This window comes from Mastigoproctus giganteus, chromosome 10, assembly GCF_048544385.1.
Source record: "Mastigoproctus giganteus isolate SK-2022 chromosome 10, ASM4854438v1, whole genome shotgun sequence".
Classification (NCBI taxonomy): domain Eukaryota; kingdom Metazoa; phylum Arthropoda; class Arachnida; order Uropygi; family Thelyphonidae; genus Mastigoproctus; species Mastigoproctus giganteus.
The window spans coordinates 44441148-44461084 of record NC_143584.1 but is presented as its reverse complement, the minus strand read 5'-3'; the positions used below and the strand labels follow the sequence as shown (position 1 = coordinate 44461084).

Genomic DNA, 19937 nt, shown 5'->3' with positions numbered 1-19937 from the left:
TGATGCCAAGAAAGCTCCAGGTCCCGATGGTATTTATTTCTCCAATTATTCTCAAAACCTGTGCTCCTGAACTTACTCCTATTCTTTGCCGCCTTTTTCACTTTCTTATTCCAAAGCTATTTTCCCTTCTGCTTGGAAATTTGTTCATATCCAAGCAGTTCCTAAAAAGGGTGATCCCATCCCATTATCGTCCCATTGCAATTACTTCTTCTCTTTTTAAAGTAATGGAGAAATCAATTAACCGCCAACTTTTAAATTACCTAGAAACATTCCATCTGATCAAAGGTCGCCAATATGGATTCCGTCAGTGTCGTTCCACTGGTGATATTCTCGCTTATGTTACCCATTTATGGACTAATTCAATGGAAAGGTTTGGTGAAACACAAGTAACTCAAAGGCTGTTGATCGTGTTTCGCATAAAGGTCTTCTAAACAAGCTTCCATCTTATGGTTTGCCAACTGTTTTTTGTAATTGGTTATCCAGTTTTTTCTCTGATCGCTCACTGAGGGTGACCGTAGATGGCTCTCTGTCTTCTAACTGCTCCACTAATGCTGGTTTCCCCCAAGGTTCAGTTCTTTTCCCCTCTCTTTTCCTCTTGTATATTAATGACCTTCCATTTACTGGAAATCCTATCTATAGTTTTGCCGATGATAGCACATTGCATTCCACTTTTCCATTTTGTAAAATCTTGCCCTGCTCAATCAGCTTCAACTTCTCAAAAATCTGCTACCAATTCCTTAAATGCCGATCTTCATTAATTCTCCATTGGGCAAAGACAACTTAGTTGATTTCAACTCTTCTAAAACTCAGTCTTGTCTTATATCTCCCAAAAAGGATTCTTCTCCTCCTGTGCTTATCTTTGGCGACACTCAGATTTCTAGGCAAAATGATATATCTCTTTTGGGGATTACCCTGACTTCTAATCTCTCTTGGCACAAGCACATTACAAATATTGCTTCCTTTGCATCTAAAAAACTTTGTTTTCTCTTTTGCTCTCGGCGTTACTTTTCTCCCAAACAGCTGCTCACCCTGTGTAAATCACAAATCCGCCCTACCATGGAATATTGTTCCCTCATCTGGGGTGTTTCCCCCAAAACCCTTCTCAGGATTCTTGATTCCATTCAGAAGAAGGCGAGCAGACACAATTTGGCCTCAGTAGCCCTTGTGTCATTAAGCCAAATAATAACAACAACAACATCAGAAGAAGGCAGTTAGGTTAATTAATGATTCATCTTTAACAGTCTCTCTCTCTCTCTCTCTCTCTCTCTCTCTCTCTCTCTCTCTCTCTCTCTCTCTCTCTCTCTCCACTCGCTGTCTCATCGAATGTACTGTTTCTGCTGCATGCCTTTTCTACAGATACTTCCATGGGCACTGTTCTTCTGAATTGGCTTCTATAATTCCCGCTGTGTCTTTCAAAACAGTCCGAGTACATGCAGCCACCACCACCAACATCCATTTACTGTCCAATTTCAAACTCACAGAACCAATTGTTCATCTTCCTCGTTTATTCATTCACCTGCCGTTTTCTGGAACAACCTTCCTTCATACGTATTTCCTGAAAATTACAGTGTACAGAAGTTCAAGTCCGATGTCAACAAATATCTTCTTTCATCTTCTCAACTCCAACCCAAGCACGGTGCTAAGTACTATAGGTTCTAATACCTCTTGTGTTTGGGGTTTACATTAAAAAAAAAAAAAACCTTACATAACTTAATCCATTTTTCATAAATGCACCCCTTTGTTCCTCTCACCAATCTTGTTGCCCTTCTCTGTACTCGTTCTAGCAACTCTATATCCTTCCTAAAATTAGGCCTCCAGACCTGTATACAGTACTCAGTGTTGTGGCCTGACCATTGCCTTTTACAAAGGGATAATCACTTTCTTGTCTCTGCTAGCAAAATTCTTATATATTATTGAGAAAACTCTATGACCTGCTCTGGCATCCCTTCTGCACTGCTCAATTACTCCCCAGGTGTTTTTCTTTCTAACTGCACAATTACTCCCCAGGTGTTTTTCTTTCTCCACCTGGCTGAGTGTAGTACCACAGAGTTGGTACATTTCTCTTTTGTTACTGCTACCCATATGCAGTACTTTGCATTTGTCAATGTTAAACTTCAGTTGCCACTTCTCAGCCCATCTGCCTAACTTTTCCAGAGCCTGTTGCAGTGTCATACTGTCTTTAGTGTCATTAACAACCCTGCAAACTTGGACATTAAGCCTGATATACCTTCATCGATATCATTGATAAATAAACAAAACAACAATGGGCCCAGCACCGAACCCTGGATGTCTTTGCTAATAACATTAGTCCACGTAGAGCAGTGTCCATTTATTACCATTCTCTGCCATCTCCCACTCAACCATGCCTTTATCTATTCATTGCAGTAACTTTCCCTTAATGCCATACTGCTCCAATTTGTACAGCAGTCTTCCATGTGCAACAGTATCAAAAGCTTTCCTGAAAAATCAAGTATATGATATCAAAATTATTTTTAGCATCCATTTCCATTGTGACCACATCATAGTATTCCATCAAATTGGTCAGACAAGACTTACCCTTAATGAACCCATGCTGTGTCTGAACTATTGCTGCTGTCTTGTCTATGTGATGCTGTATCACCTCTTTAACCAGTGACTCCATTATTTTCCCCAGTACAGAAGTTAAACTAACAGATCTATAATTATTTGTGTCATCCATTGAAACCCCCCTTTGTGAATTGGTGATACATTTGCACATCACCAGTCCATGGGGACGTCCCCTGACTCTAAGGATGCTCTCATAATTATGGCTAAGGGTTTACTTACTTTCCTTGCTGCCTCCTTCATTATAACTGAATAGATTCCCTCTGCCCCAGGTGCCTTTTTTATGTTTAACTTTAGCAATTTCTCCACCACTTTGCTCTCAGTTATCACAAAATCACTTAGCACCCTGTTAGCGTTTGATAAACTTCTGGCACTCCCCTCATTGAGTGACTCCTCATGTGTGAATGTAGATGCAAAATATTCATTCAGTTTTATCAGCTACCTGAGCATGATCATCAATAGTCAACCCATCTATGTTAAGTGATTCCAATCTGATTCATCCCTTTCCTTCTAGAGTTTACATAAGCAAAGAACGCTTTGCTGTTTTTCTTTGCGTCCCTTGTCAAAGATTTCTTGTAATTTGCCTTCACCTGCCTAACCTCCTTTGTGACTTGATTACAGACTAGCTTATACAGACTGATCCACTACCAGTGCGACAAACTTGCAGGAGGTGTAGGGGCCACAAAGACGAATCGGAATCACATAGCATTGCAGGGTCCGAAATGCCTTCGTCATGCGGTAGAGGACGTTGAATGGGAGGTCGCGTGAACAGCGATCCCGCTGGAAGTCAGCATTTGTGAAGCGGTTCCCGAGGCAGTAGGATGGACGAGTATTCAAACGTTGAACTGGCCGACATGCACCTCACGTATGGAGCTGCAGACTGTAACGGGCGCGCCGCTCTGCGCTTGTACCAGGAACGTTTCCCGCACAGGCGTGCTCCTCATCATACAATTTTCACACGTGTGCACAGAAGGTTATGTGAGACTGGTTGTTTCACGAGAGGTACCATGGATCGAGAGCGAACAACGAGGACGCCAGACAATGAGGAGAATGTCCTACATCTTGCAGAAGGCAATCCGAGTACAAATACTCGAGCGATAGGCCAACGATTGGGTATTTCCCAATCCACTGTATGGAGGATACTGTCAACAAACCAAATGAGTTTATACCATCTGCAACGCGTCCAATCATTGGAGCCTGCGGATTATCCACTCCGGAGGACTTTTGCTACTTGGTTTTTTCCAACAGAAACGGTTCGCAAATGCTGACTTCCGGCTGGATCGCTGTTCACGCGACCTCCCGTTCAACGTCCTCTACCGCATGACGAAGGCATTTCGGACCCTGCGATGCTATGTGATTCCGATTCGTCTTTGTGCCCCCTACACCTCCTGCAAGTTTGTCGCACTGGTAGTGAATCACCCTGTATATATCGTAGGCTTCTGTGTCACCTGATAATGTATATGCATCCTATGTCTCATTAGGTCATCCGACATCCATTTAGGCCTGAACCTTGAACATTATTTCTTAGTTGGTATGAAAAGTTTAGTAGCCTCCAAGATGAAGTCCCTGAAGGCTTCCCATTTAGAATTCACTGTTGGTAACATCATCAGTTTTTCCCACTCTACAGAATTTAAAAACTGTCTGAGACCTCTGTAGTCGCTTTTATGAAAACAAAAACCCTTCCCTTTACCATTGATCGTAGTTACTTCTTTAAGTAAATTCCACATCAGTACACTGTGATCACTGTCACCTAGTGGTGACAGTGATCACAGTGTACTGATATAGATTTATCTGCAAATTCGTAATGCATCATCACTTCTGATAATCAGATCAAGGGTATTACTCCCTCTGGTTGCCCCTTGAACATGTTGCTGTAGAAAATAATCCTCCAATAAATCCACAAAGTCTTGCTAGCATGCGAGTGACCAACCCACAAGTTCCAGTCAATATCTGGAAAGTTAAAATCCCCCATTACAAGGTATTCTGATTTACTGGCCCATTCTATTTCTCTGCACAACTGTTTATTGTACTCATCAGCATCATTAGGCCTATGACATAATCTTCCTCTCATTTTCCCTTTCCCAGTGGTTATGTCATACCAAACAGACTCAACATTGCACTGTCCACCCATGTTAACTGTATGTACTTCCTTAGATTTTGTGTTTCTTAACTAACGGCATAACCCCTCCTCCCTTCTTACCCTGTCTGTCCTTTCTGTATACATTGTATTCCCGAAATTCCAATTCTACACTGCTTATATCTGTGTGACACCATGTCTCTGATATCCCAATAATATTTGCCTTTGATGTCTTGATCAGCACTTCAAATTCATCAATTTTATTTACTATACTTCTAGCATTAGTGTATATGCAAGTGTACATGCACTTGTTCTTACTCTTAGTTACCCTAACACAGCCCATGTATTTACTTGTTCCATGGTGACTCCCAGCAGCTCTTGAAATCCCCAGCAAATTTCTCTCTAGGCTGCTGCTCATTACAATAGAAACAGTGCAAGAATTACTTTTGCTAGATTCCCTCTTTTATATCTCTTTCTTTATTGTTATAGATTTTCAGAAGACCTAGGGAGAGAAATTATCTGGCAAACTAACCAATGAATTTTTTTCTATCAGTATGAAACATTCAGCTTTCAAATTTCGTAATGAAGAATTAAGTGCAATATCAAATCATTGTATTGTGTGTGAACACGTCTTTTTAAAACTTTGGAGAAACATTTGGAATTTTTAAAAACAATTTTCTTCTGTGGCTTAAGTTTCTGGGTTTGTTGTCCTGTGTTTAATTCAGGGTTTTTTTTTTTTTTTTTTTTTACCTTGAAATGGCAGGGGAAAAAAAGAAAAATTTTTTGTGCTTTCAAAAAAAAAAAAAAAAGCGAAAAAGTTGAATAAGTGTGATAGAAGTGATCCGGAAATGGCTAGGCCCTTTTGAATTGCTTTACGTTGAAAAGAAATTGTATTCCTATAAATGGCCCTCTTCTGAAACTACAAGCTGGAAAATTGGCTCTTTGACTTTGCATATTCAGATTTTGTTTGCAGTAACAGGTGGCTTGACAGATTAAAAAAAAAAAAAGAAATATTGTTTATAGTAATGTAACTGGCAAATCTGGTGATGTAAATGAAAAAGTGAGTAATGACTGGATTGAAAATGTGTGGCCAGATATAAGAAACGTTTCCTGTGAAAGTGACATTTTTAATGCTGATGAAGCTGGTGTGTTTTGTAGATATCCCCCTCCCCCATGACCCACTAGTTTAAAGGTGAAAAGTGCACAAGCAGAAAATTATCCAAAGAGTTACTGACTGTTCTGATTTGTTCAAATATGAGTGGAACTGAAAAAAGAAAACTCCTAGCAATAGGCAAATCCAAGATGTTTTAAAAACATTAAAAATCTTCCAGTAATATACCAAGGAAGCAAAAAGCCTGGTTGATATCAGCCATTTTTGAAGAAGTATGTAACTGGGACAAAGAGCTTAGAGAAAAAAAAAAAGTAGGAAAATTTTGCTGATTTTAGACTATTATCCATCACATCTCATTCTTCTCAATCTAACCAAAATCAAACTTGTATTTTTACCACCAAACTCAACTTTTGTTCTCCAACCTGTGGATAAAGATGTTATTTGAAACTTTAAATGCCATTTTAGAAAACTTTTACTATTGGAAACTACAGAATCCATTGAAAGAAAGGAAGAAGTTCAAATTTTAGGTCTTGATGCCATCCAATTCATTATCGTTGCATGGAATAAGGTAACTTCAAAACTGTTTTAGTAAGACAGGACTAAAGCCCATGGAAGTTGATGAAGACACTGAAGAAAATGATGACAATTAACATTGCAATTGAAGAAACATAACTTGGATGTTGGGTTGGCATGTGTGGACAATTGAGATCACGGACAACAAGCTCATGACTGCTGAAACCGACAGTAGGACATTCTCGAAGCTGTTAGAGGAAAAAGAGGCTTTTGAAGCAAGGAACAAGACAGTGGCGAGTGTCCAGTTAATGTAGTGTGAATGCAGAGGCACATATTGCTTTAAGAACTCTTTCTTTGATTTATGAAATCAGTGACATTGAACACATTGAACCTGAATTTTTTATCTCAGTAAAATGAAAGACATTGCTCATAAATCTCACCTTAAAATAAATTTTCAAGTGAAAGACTTCTTTGAAAAATAGATTATGTACATGGTACATCAAAACTTTTTAGTTATGAAATTATTTTTCTTGTGAATTATTTATAAAGTGTATAAATATATCAAATAACTTGTTAATCACATAGTCATGAGCTGTGGTTATTCGTTGTTGTTTTAATTCCTTTTTCATAAGTGCGGTATTTTGAAGACTAAATGCACAAGGCATGATGCGTTATGGGTTGAAATTAACTGTATAATATCGGTGTAAATACACCATAGTTTACCCATAAATTTAACTACCTGAGTAGTGCAGTATATATCTGTGTGCATGTGTGTAATAAATTTAGTGAGTAACATATAGCTACAATAACTGATATAATGAGTAATGGTAATAATGAGTAATATTCTTCAGTCCCTTAGATCTCATTATAATCAGATTCACCTGCATTCTCATATGCAGCTTCTGTCAAAATCTGTGGAACAACTCTTAGCCAAAAAAGATGTTTCAGTTTCTCCAAATGTCTCTATTGCCATGTGGGGCCCAATTAGTACTCCCTTTCACCAAGCCAGTTATTTCCTCAAACATAGTTGATGAGAAAAGAATGCACACTGTCACTAGTGGCAAGAAACAGTTACATTCTGCCATTATGGAAATAGACTATCAAAATGATATGATACGATATGATATGATATGATATGATACTGATGCTCCATGCAGAAGATGATATGATGGCTATCCTGTCTTCTCAAAGAACAATAAACAAAAACAGGACTGACATAGTCATTTCAACTAATTAAAAAAAAAAAAAATTCAATTTATATAAATAGAATTTCCAAAGATTGACAGCAATGGTCACAGATTAGAAGATTTAATGGAACAGTTTGACCTGATAGGGCTATGCTTTCAAGAAACTTAGCTAAATCCCCAGTATTTCCCAAGTTTCAGAACTACACCATTTTCAGATGCAAGAAGTACAGAGTTACTATCTTGCAGAGGAATTGCTATTCTGGTTAATGTAATATCCAATCCAGACCTATATCTCTTCAGACTAACTTTAGAGGTTAATGGCAGTACACATTTTTATTAGGATCAGTTTAATCCTGGCTTCTGTATACATTCCACCAAATTTTTCATGTCTATGTACTGGTTTTGAGGTCTGGCTATCATACATTATGGGGATCCCCTTATATTGGATACCAGAGGTCACTTAATAGAATTGTTACTTGATGATCACCAGCAGGTAACTGTCTCTTCTCTGGATCTATCAACATGCCTTCCCCCTATATATCCAAATATGGAGTAGTTAGTGCTGATGTTGTTAGGACCATTAGCAACTAAGGCCATATTGCTCCTGGATATGCGGTGATCATTCCCTGACCTTTCTGCATCCTCCGTATTTTGGTGGTGACGGGCTCGAACCCCGGTCTAATCAAGAAGTGTGTGCTACGCACTGCTGCTCCTTCCCACCTGGCTACGGAAGGGCCAAGTTAGTGCTGAGTGGTACACTTCCATATTATCTGTAAAATCCAAACAATGTTAACCTTTCACTCTGTGTACCACATTACCTGGAACTTTTCTAAGGCAAATTGGAACAATTATGAAAAAACCTTATCCAATTTGATGATCAGATAATTTGGTACAAGACCATTGAGGATGTTTCTCTGCACATCATTAATCAAATATTAGCAATATTTGATTAATGATGTGCACACATTGCTACTGTGATGATACCAAAATTACAAATAAACACACCAAAAAGTACAAATAGTCTGCAAATCCTAGTGAAACAGAGAGACTGCTCTCTTTCAAAATTGACAAATATTAAAGATTGGAATCAATTCTGGAAAATTCCCACTGCAGTTACTCATCAGTTACAAGAGATCCCAAGCTGAAACACTATGATTTAATGGGAAAGCTTAACAAGGGGCTTGGAAGAAATTTGCTTCCACTGTTACCAAAGACACAGATCATCATCAGCTAATGTGGAGGTGAATATAAGCTTTGAATAGCAAATATCAACATAATTCCTCAGCAATCTGCTGGAGAAATGAAGATCTATCCTCCTTTGCCGAAATAGCAGAAGCCCTAATTAGGATCTTTCTCTGAATTTGCTTCTGCTACATATAGTTCATATTTTCAGAATATAAAACTCATGCTTAATGGTGCAGGATAAGTTTTGCTGCCAAAAACTAACAAAATCTCTGTGCAACATTATTCATCCTCAGAATAATTTGCCCATGGTATATGTATGCTTCTACCATGTCACAAATATGGTAGTAGCATACTTATATGCAGATGACCTTATTATATCTTGCTGTTCTCAAAAATGCTGTTTTTCAGTGATGAGTCAAATTGAACTAAGTCCAATTTTACATATAGTATAGATTTTCCCATTTGACAGCAGAATTAACTATGATATATTGTTAATATTTCACTGTTAATTTTGCATTATGGTAAAGCATTTTTCATTTTATACTATGAAATCAGGCAAATTTTAAAATATTTATTTGCAAGTTGCTTTTTATGTCACATGGATTTAAATAGTTTTTGTACCGTTGCTTATATTATTGAATACTTGTCAAGGATTTATATAATCCTTTCTGCTGACCAGGCTAGCCAGGTGGGTAAAGTGCCTGCCTGGCAACTCAAAGGTCACATGTTCGAATCCCGCCTCAGGCTTGGATCAGAGTACTGCAAAAACCTTTGGAGGTGCATTATGGCCATAGAAGCCGATGCGCCAACAACTAACAAAGATAAAAATAATCCTTTCTTATTTCACTCCTTGTTTTGTAATTTCAAATTGCAATTTAAAGTTTTACTTACATTTTATCTGTCTTATTACACATGTTCTAATTTGTGTTCACATAAAATTAATTTATTACAATAAGTACCAGTTCAATCTATAAAAATGCATAAAAGGTGGTTTTATGCATTTTCATAGATTGAACTTGGGCCTCAGAAAATTAATTTTTTATTTGATCAGTTATGGGTTTCATATATAAGGTAAATTGGCAGTGTTTAAGTATCTTTTCTGCCATTTATATTGAGACAATTTACATTCCAGACTTTAGTAACAATGTTATAAAAATTAATTATTATTGCTAACTTAACTGAACAAGTTAAGGCATTTAAATGTTAATGTTTTTATCATTATTGTTTTTTTTAATAGACAAAGGGCAGTATCAAAGTGTGATTGAAAAGGAATCAGAAGAGACCTTTATTCATAGCTTGCAGCCATATAAGCAATATAAAGCACTTATTTTCACTGTTACTGATGCAGGACGAAGTGAGAACAGTGATGTTCGATGCGAGCAGACGCTTCCTGCTGGTAATATGTGTTGAACTGCCTTAGTAACATTAGTAATGATTGCTAATCTAGATTGCATTTAGTACCCTGGTAGGTACATTGTGAAGTATAAATAATAACACAAATTGGAATAGGCGTCTCCGTAGCCAGGTGGGAAGGAGCAGCAGTGCATAGCACACGCTTCTTGATTAGACCGGGGTTCGAGCCCGTCACCACCAAATACGGAGGATGCGGAAAGGTCAGGGAATAACCACCGCATATTCCCGGAGCAATATGGCCTTAGTTGCCAATGCTCCTAAAAACCAAATAACAACAACAAATTGGAATAATAACAAACTTAAGAAAGGAACAGATAAAGAAAATTTTACTCAAATTAGAAAATCTAAATATTCTATTATAAAGAATAAATATTTTAAATCTTAATTTTATAAAGTATTTTGATAAAAAAAAAATGGCAATATACAGCTCATCCTACAATCATCTTACAATGAGTGTTTATGGTACATTTACTCAACACCTTGTCGGCACACACAAACTCAAATTTACATACAAAACCTGCATGCTGCCATGTTACACTTTCTCACTAGCATCATTTCAGTTCGTGGTTGTCTATCAGCATATGCTGTGAATATTGTGTAAAAATTTATATGCAGTTCCTACACTACACATACACATTCTTACCATGCTTACTGTAAACAGAAGTGTTTAAAAAAATATGTATGTGTATGTGTATATATATATATATATATATATAATTACTAAAAATAAAAATAAATAGAGAAGCTGTATGGTATGTGTGGGGGAAGAAAATTAAGATTTAGATGAATTAGAATTGCGATAATATGAATTATGAATCAGGGACACTGCAAGCGCAAAGGTACCCTACAACCATAATGTATACATAAATTATTTTTATGTGTAGAATATAGTAAGTATACATATAAGTATCAAATTTAACTAATGCTACTAATGAAAATACGGTGTACCCTGGGAGCGATATATGTGTTGAACAAAGGGTGGAAGAAAGGAAAAGAAAATAAGTGTAACGATATAAAATGAAAAGAACCAAAAAGCAAATTTTGAAAAAACAACAACCAAGGTAGAAATAGTATTGCAGTATCTTTCATAATTTTTGTGTCTTCTTCAGAGGTCATCCACCAAAATTATGAAAAGGACAGCAATACTCTTACTTCTGTTTCTGACATGTTCTGTATGTCAAAGAACACGTGTAAGAAACCACGTGGTAAAAACTAAAAAGAATTTTGAATAAATAATTAAAATTAGGTTATGCAAAACTATTATGTGTTACTAAAGTATTACATACAGAACATGGATGACCTTACAGAAGTAAGTAGACCGCTATGAAAGTGAAATAGGCGAAGACAAAGGAAAGGAGTGACCGAATGACAAGGACTTACCGCTACTGGTGGTGTTGACAGAAAAGACTGTGCCGGAGGCTAACCCGTGTATATATGCATAGATACGCTAGCGGCGCCTAGCGTTAGATGAATTTTGGTGTCTGTATATTATGTAATGAATTTACGTAGGTGGTGGAGCTGTGCTAGGCTAATATTAAGTACATGATGCTCAAACACCCAGGATAGCTAAGAAATATAATAGCTGACAAAGTAGCAGTAGAAGGCAGCTAAACTTTGTTAAGGCGAAAAAATAGATTGGGTATAGTAAGAAAAATAGTGCTCTGGTATAGCGTTCGGTAGACTAATGGCGCACAGAGCATAAAATGTAGAATCTAGTAAAGTAAAAAGATGATTAAATTAGAAATATGTAGTTGGGCTAGGGTAATTCGGGGTTGCAAACCCGTTCCTATAGTTAGGACCCTGAATGAATGTCCGAGAGTTAGTGCATCATGTATTTAAGTCAGTTGTGTTAAAAGTGTAATTGTGTACATTTAAGTTACAATCAAATCACAATTAACAATTAAATAAATAAATCAAGATAGGCTTAAAAATAATTACAAGATAAATACACTGTGTTAGGCCAATCGGTGGGTACGAGTTTTCCAGACTGTAAGACACCAAAGAGGCCTAGTGTATTGTATTTACACTATATACATACTTGATGCGTATGGGAATAATTATAAGTCAATAATGCTGTTTATATTAATATCTATTAGGTTCTTGTGCCTTAATATGTTAAGGTCTTTATTGATATGATGGCGCAGATATGCAATAGGAAAAAGATTTTTGGTCAGTTTACCGTATAATATTCTGATGTTATAGCTGTTGTTTTGTCGCTGCATATGGTTGCTATTCTGATGCATTGTGCTAGGATAACATTAGCATGTACCTGTTTGGAAATATTGGAATTCCATTGTGTAAAGTTTACTATGCTAAAGTTGAATGCTTCACGTTTGTTGTACAAATTGATGGAGGTTATACCATTTTTTAACTTAATGTCTAGATCCAAAAAATGGGCTGCTGTATCAGAATTGTTTGTTCTTTGTCTAGTACAAGTTCGTTGGGGTATAAATGTCCATAATCCTGGATGAAATTCGGGCAGTTGATCACTATGAGGTCGTCTATATATCTGAATAGGATAAGGTCCTGTGGAAATGAGGTTTCTGACCAATATAGATATAGGTTGGCTATTATGCATGAGGCTGGGCTGCCCATAGGTGTTCCATTGGTTTGTTGATATACTGTATTACCATCATATATGAAGTTATTGGAGATACATAAGTTCAGTATGTTGTTCCAGTAGTAGGTGTTGCAGGAAATAGAATCCTTATGTTTATCATATATATCTTTGAGTACAGATTTTAGATTGGTTTGATTGATACTGGTAAATAGGCTATGGAAATCAAAGGTTTGAATATTATTGACTTTATTACTTTGCAAAAATTTTAATACAGGTTGGTTGTTGCCTATGATTTTACTGTTATGTATGTTATGCATCAGTGGTTGCAGTAGTTGTTCAAGTGTCTTTCCAGATTTGTGTACATAACTATTTTTGCATGAGGTTATGAATCTGAAGCCTATTGGTTTTTTATGAAATTTAAGAATGAAGTAAATATAAGGCAAGTTGTAATTGCTTAAATTAAGCTTTAGTTTCTTATTGAAGGCTATTAGTTTTTTTGTAATGCTATTACATGTACTGGAAATCGGCTTGTAAGTATTACTTGAGTTAAGTTCCTTAGTTAACGTATGTGTATAAAAATATTTGCAAATGAATGCAAAATTATTGGCTGCTTTATCTACCGGTGTGATTTATGTTATGCATCAGTGGTTGCAGTAGTTGTTCAAGTGTCTTTCCAGATTTGTGTACATAACTATTTTTGCATGAGGTAATGAATCTGAAGTAATCACTGGTGTGATTACGAAGTCTTTATGTATTTCTAGCAGTTTATGTTTTAATTTAGTCAGGTTGTAGTATTTGCCCTGATAATATACAAAGGGCACTAGGAAAGTTTTGCAATACAGCTTTGTTTATTTAATTTTTTCAAAGTAATTTCCTCTACATTCAATACACCTCTCCATCCTCCGAAACCAATCTTTAAACCAGTTCTGCCAAGTTTCACTAGGGAGTAAAGCACACTCGTTGTCCCAAGCCCGTAGAAGGTCCTCAACACTGGAAAACCGCCTCCCTTTTAGCTTCATTTTCACATGCGGGAACAGTGCAAAGTCGCAGGGAGCAAGGTCTGGATTGTAGGGAGGGTGCTCGAGAAGTTTCAGTCCTGTCGTGGTCAAATATTCGATGCAGGCTTTGGCGCGGTGAGCTGGAGCATTATCGTGATGGAGGTACCAGGTGTCCATTCTTGACTTTGGCCGCAGGTTCTTCATAGATCCAATGACTTTAGGCAGGCATTTTTCAGTATACCACTTAGCTGTGACTGTTTTCTGCGTGTCCAAAACGACACGTTCCACAATTCCACTCGATTTGAAAAATACAGCTATAATTTTCTTCTTTACAGATCGGGATTTTCTGACAATTACGGGTGTGTCATCATCATCAAAGACCCAAACTTTGTTTTGAGGCTTGGTCGGCAGATCGTAATAGTACAGCCAAGTCTCGTCACCTGTCACGATGTTGTTCACATACCGAGATTGTCCCTTATCAAACTTTTTTAACATCTCCCGGCACCAAGTCACACGTCGTGTCATCTGCTCTTCAGTCAGTTGATGCGGCATCCAGAGAGAACAAAGTTTCTTCACGTGCAAATGATCTTGCAGAATCGAACGAATTGCTGGTGCATTTAGGCCCAAAGTATCCTCTATCTGTTGGTAGGTCACTCGCCTGTTTTCGTCAAGCATTTTCCTCACAGCAGTAACGGTTTCCTCCGTAACTGACGTTCGTGGCCTTCCCGTCCTCTCCGAATCCTCCAGAGTGAAATTTCCCCTTTGGAATTCTCTATACCACCTGAATATCGTTGTACGATGTGGACAATCATCATCTAGTGCAAGAGTAATTTCTTCTAAGCACTGGTCTATGGTTAAACCACGCACGAAATTATACCGCAAAACTGTCCTTATCTCATTTCGTGACCACGATGCCATCGCAAGCACTTTACACTCTCACTACTAATGAATAACTGAGCCCATCGACTTGGCACGGCGGCTACTATGCACGTATGAACATGTCTCAACAAGCAGCTTCCTGTGATTCATTGTTGCGTCATATTGCAAAACTTTCCTAGTACCCTTTGTACATTTGAACTGTGTAATGCATATTTATGCTTAAATAAGGCAAATGTATGGCTAATCCACATATGGTATGCTTCTATAATTATTTTTGTAGGCTAGTTGGAAGCAGTAGTTTAACAGGTCTTGATATAGCTGCTTATTGAAGTTAGTTGCATTTATTCTGGTACGTGGCCTGAATTTGAATCCTTGTGATAGTACATATCTGAGCATTGGGTCCGTAACTATGTTTAGATTTCCTGTAATGATGTGTCCATAGTCTGGATCAATATATTGCTGCATGTTATTTTGTTGACAAATGCAGTTGTTGGTGTCTGCAATATGTGATATTAAACTGGTAGCTATAGATTTGTAGTTACAAGCTAATAATCAAAAGGGTTTATTATATTTATATCTTACTTTTATATAACTAGGACTAGTATTAGGAAGTAGATGAGTATGCTGATTTATAAGTTTACTGATATTTATGTTGTCCATGATATGGTTGTTGAAGTTCAAGATAATGATTGATTCATTATCATATGTTGTAGAGCTTTTGTTTTTTAGATTGAATTTACAAATATCATTTATTATATGAAAGAGATGTTTGGACTCGAAGTTGAAAGTGCGTATGAACTTGTGCAGTGCTCTCAGTATACTGTGTTTAGTACTGAAAAGTAAATTATGTATATCTTGTACATTTATAATATTTTTATCCCAGTTTTTGAGTGTGACTTCAAAGTCGCCTAAAATAGTACTGTGCTTGTTGTTGGTATTTTTAGATTTATTAGTACGTTTGCATGGGTTCTTATGGAACTTGATAATATTGAATTTGTCATATATACAACTGTCTGCTAAGTTATTGGTAATAATTTTATGGTTGAATTTATTATTAAGACCATATGGGTATAATGTTTTCAATTTTAACATAAATATTTCTTCTTGTTTAGTTCTAATATTAGCGTTACTAATATGCGCTAATATGGATATGTATATATTATTGAAGTTGTGAAATTGAAAATGCATATATTCTATTTCTTGTTCTATATTATTTCTATTTAGGTAATTATTGATGTCAGATCTGTGTTGATTAATTCTCAGGTGCAGTTTATTGCTAGTTTGCCCAACGTATTTTATGTTACATGTTTTGCAGGTTATGAGGTATATAATATTACTAGTTTTACAAAAAGTAGGTTTTGATGCATCATTTGTTATATGCTGCGGGTGTATACAAGGACAGGTTAAACAAAGTTTATTCTTGCAGGTGTTGAATTTAAGGTTATGGATCCCATATTTATCTAAGTTAGAAGCATTACATGCTGTTGTGCTCTGTCTTGTGTGTGTTAAATGTGTATGTTTCGAGTTACATCAGTGTTGCGGAGTACAGTACAGAGCATGTGTACCTGGGGTCAAATTTATTCTACTCTGCCCATGTAGTATGTTATCAAAGTTATCTGGCTCCATACATAAAAGTTGCATAAAATTACAATTAAAATTATAATTAAAGTTAAAATTACAATTAAAATAAAGTGTATGCGCAACCAGGCGTAAACTGTACTTTCAAAATAGGGATAGGCTGGTGAATATATAAATATCGAGTACAAGTAGAAGGTTTAACATTTATTTATTTAATCGTTAATTGTGATTTGATTGTAACTTAAATGTACACAATTACACTTTTAACACAACTGACTTAAATACATGATGCACTAACTCTCGGACATTCATTCATTCAGGGTCCTAACTATAGGAACGGGTTTGCAACCCCGAATTACCCTAGCCCAACTACATATTTCTAATTTAATCATCTTTTTACTTTACTAGATTCTACATTTTATGCTCTGTGCGCCATTAGTCTACCGAACGCTATACCAGAGCACTATTTTTCTTACTATACCCAATCTATTTTTTCGCCTTAACAAAGTTTAGCTGCCTTCTACTGCTACTTTGTCAGCTATTATATTTCTTAGCTATCCTGGGTGTTTGAGCATCATGTACTTAATATTAGCCTAGCGCAGCTCCACCGCCTACGTAAATTCATTACATAATATACAGACACCAAAATTCGTCTAACGCTAGGCGCCACAAGCGTATCTACGCATATATACACGGGTTAGCCTCCGGCACAGTCTTTTCTGTCAACACCACCAGTAGCGGTAAGTCCTTGTCATTCGGTCACTCCTTTCCTTTGTCTTCGCCTATTTCACTTTCATAGCAGTCTACTTACTTCTGTAAGGTCATCCATGTTCTGTATGTAATACTTTAGTAACACATAATAGTTTTGCATAACCTGATTTTAATTATTTATTCAAAATTTGTATTCAAAATTCTTTTTAGTTTTTACCACGTGGTTTCTTACACGTGTTCTTTGACATACATGACATACATTACGCGTGTTCTTTGACATACAGAACAGAACAGTTTCTGACATACAGAACATGTCAGAAACAGAAGTAAGAGTATTGCTGTCCTTTTCATAATTTTGGTGGATGACCTCTGAAGAAGACACAAAAATTATGAAAGATACTGCAATACTATTTCTACCTTGGTCGTTGTTTTTTCAAAATTTGCTTTTTGGTTCTTTTCATTTTATATTGTTACACTTATTTTCTTTTCCTTTCTTCCACCCTTTGTTCAACACATATATCGCTCCCAGGGTACACCGTATTTTCATTAGTAGCATTAGTTAAATTCGATACTTATATGTATACTTACTATATTCTACACATAAAAATAATTTATATATATATATATATATATATATATATGTGTGTGTGTGTGTGTATATATATATATATATATATATATAGAGAGAGAGAGAGAGAGAGAGAGAGAGAGAGAGAGCAGTGTTTCACAAAAATGGAAAGCATTAAATATTGAAATAAAAGTGGAAATTTTAAGTTTTGGTGGAATGGTTTACTACATGGATCTGGATATCAAAAGAATTTTCAGGGTAATGGAAAATGAAAGAGGCCCAGGTTCAATTGTTCAGTCAGACATGAAATTCTCTGAGCAGCGCAGACAGCTCATGGGGTTTTATCATATAATGGTATACAGAAACTTTGCTAGCAGGGATAAGAAGGTGATTATCCCTTTGTATAAGGTCATAGTTAGGCTGCCTTGAGTACTGTATACAGGTCTAGAGGCCTCACTTTAGGAAGGATGTAGATCTGCTAGAACGGGTGTGCAGAGGAGGGCAAACAGATTGGTGAAGGAAACAAAAGAGCGCTCTTACCCAGAAAAGCTTCAGTTCTGCAAATTGCAGTCTCGAGACCAGGCACCTGTGGTGAGATCTGTTTGAGGTGTTTAAAGCCTTGACTGAATTGAGTAAGCTGAATGTTATGGGTTTTATTCAGGCTGAATGTTATTCAAGTTGAAGAAGGATGGTTGCAGAATAAGTAGACAAATTCTTTTAGGATACAGATGGGTGTTTTTAGACAAATGCTTGGAAGACACAGATGGTTGAAGTGTTCCCCCCCCCCCCTTCCTCTTTTGGCTGATGTTAAAGCTTGCTTTCTTGCATCATTTGACACTACTACTACTACTACTAGAGCTGCATATTCAAAAAAAAAAAAAAAAAAAAAAGACAAATTTGGATCATATCATGAGTGGTTACAGATTTATTTTAGAAGAGAAAAAAAAAAAATAGGACAATTGATTTCATTCTAAAAATGTGTGTGTGTGTTTGGGGGTGCTCACACCCACAAACTGATTGAATACATTTTATTTCAATAAATTTTTATTTAAAATAACCTTTGAGTTTGTGATATCTGTCATAGTGTAATATACAGGGTGTTTCAAAAATGATGGTCAATAATTTAAAGGTTAAGTACAAACTAAAATAAGCAAAAAAGTCCCAGTGAACATCGGGCCACAAATGAACTGTTTTCGTGATAATGCACATTTTCTGTTAAAATCCACCACTGACTATGGGAGCACTCTGGGAGGGTAGTTTATTGCTGAGGCCCCAGGTACCAAGCATTCCGTGACCAAGTGATTTCTGTGTGCTCCAAAAAGCGCTATATCCAAAGCGTCTTTGAACAAATTATATTTCGTTCCAACTACCGTTTTCTTTATTTATTAATTACTGCAGCACTTTCGCACTACAAGAAGTAAGAAAATGCCCAGAAAGGAAGGCCACCTTTCTGTTTCTAACAGTACTAACCAAATAACTCAGCCTATCAGTCACCTAGTGGCACTGCTCCTGCCTCCCCATGGCGAGACCGGAAACCTGGAAGGTAAAGCAAACCCCCAGGGCCAAAAGGAGCAAAACATGGAATATAACAATTTCCCCCCAATTAAAACTGCAAATCCGGATCATACGGATTTGCATCAACCTGATATTGACTCTACCAATCCAAAGAGACTGAAGACGGTATGCTCCTCGAATTGAACACCTAAGTTTTCAGGTTCTTAATTCACTGACAAACCAGCCCTTGGGCAATCTATCGTCATTTCTCATTCGAAAATGTCTTGAGAACGTAGCTGGTTCCTGTCATCCTACACTGTCATCTTTTTCCTGTCATCCTACACTGAAAATTATTCATGACCAGTTACTCTCTGCAGTGAGTCCAGTTTTTTTTTTTTTTTTTCCGGTAGTTATTGGCGCATTGGCTTCTGTGGCCATAGTGCACCTCCCAAGGTTTTTTTTTTTTTTTTGCAATACTTTGATCCAAGCCCGAGGCGGGATTCGAACCCGCGACCTTTGGGTTGCCAGGCAGGCGCTTTACCCACCCGGCTAGCCCGGTCGGCAGTGAGTCCAGTCAGGCAGTAACATCTTGCTGGAACCCAGGATATTATGGAATTCCAGGGAGTGAGAGTGCTAATCTTGCCACTAAACAACCCCCTTCACACATTCCCACAACACCTTCAGGTTCCTTATTAAGATTACAAGCCTATAATTCACAAGGCCAGTTACATTAACTGGTAACAGATCTGGAAAAGTAATCCCAACAACAAACTTAACCAGATGAAACAAGATCCAAACGTGGGGCTCTCCAGATTCAGACGAAACAGATGAGAATAAGTGGAATCGGCAAGACTGAGAATTGGGCATGCTCCTCTTACACATCTCTTTTTATTATTGGAGAAAATCCACCTCACTGCACAAATCCTGTTACGCTAAACATATGGTACATGACTCTCTGGTAGATTGAATGGAGCTCAGATTTTGTCCCATTTCCTTGGAAATGATGCAAATATAGAAGATCTCTTGTAATACTTGAAGCATATTGGCCTATACAGATATTTATTTTTATTTTTTATGAAA

General features: G+C 36.9%; 1 protein-coding gene across 2 annotated transcripts in view; it reads left to right on the top strand.

Moving 5' to 3' along the window:
• LOC150079006 (cytokine receptor-like) overlaps positions 1-19937 on the top strand; it is a 453754-nt gene that overhangs the window by 361495 nt on the left and 72322 nt on the right. For both annotated transcript variants that reach the window (XM_090383341.1, XM_090383340.1), the window contains exon 12: positions 9894-10052. In XM_090383341.1, coding sequence (XP_090239467.1) covers positions 9894-10052 — 159 coding nt within the window. The remainder of the gene's footprint in view (positions 1-9893; positions 10053-19937) is intronic.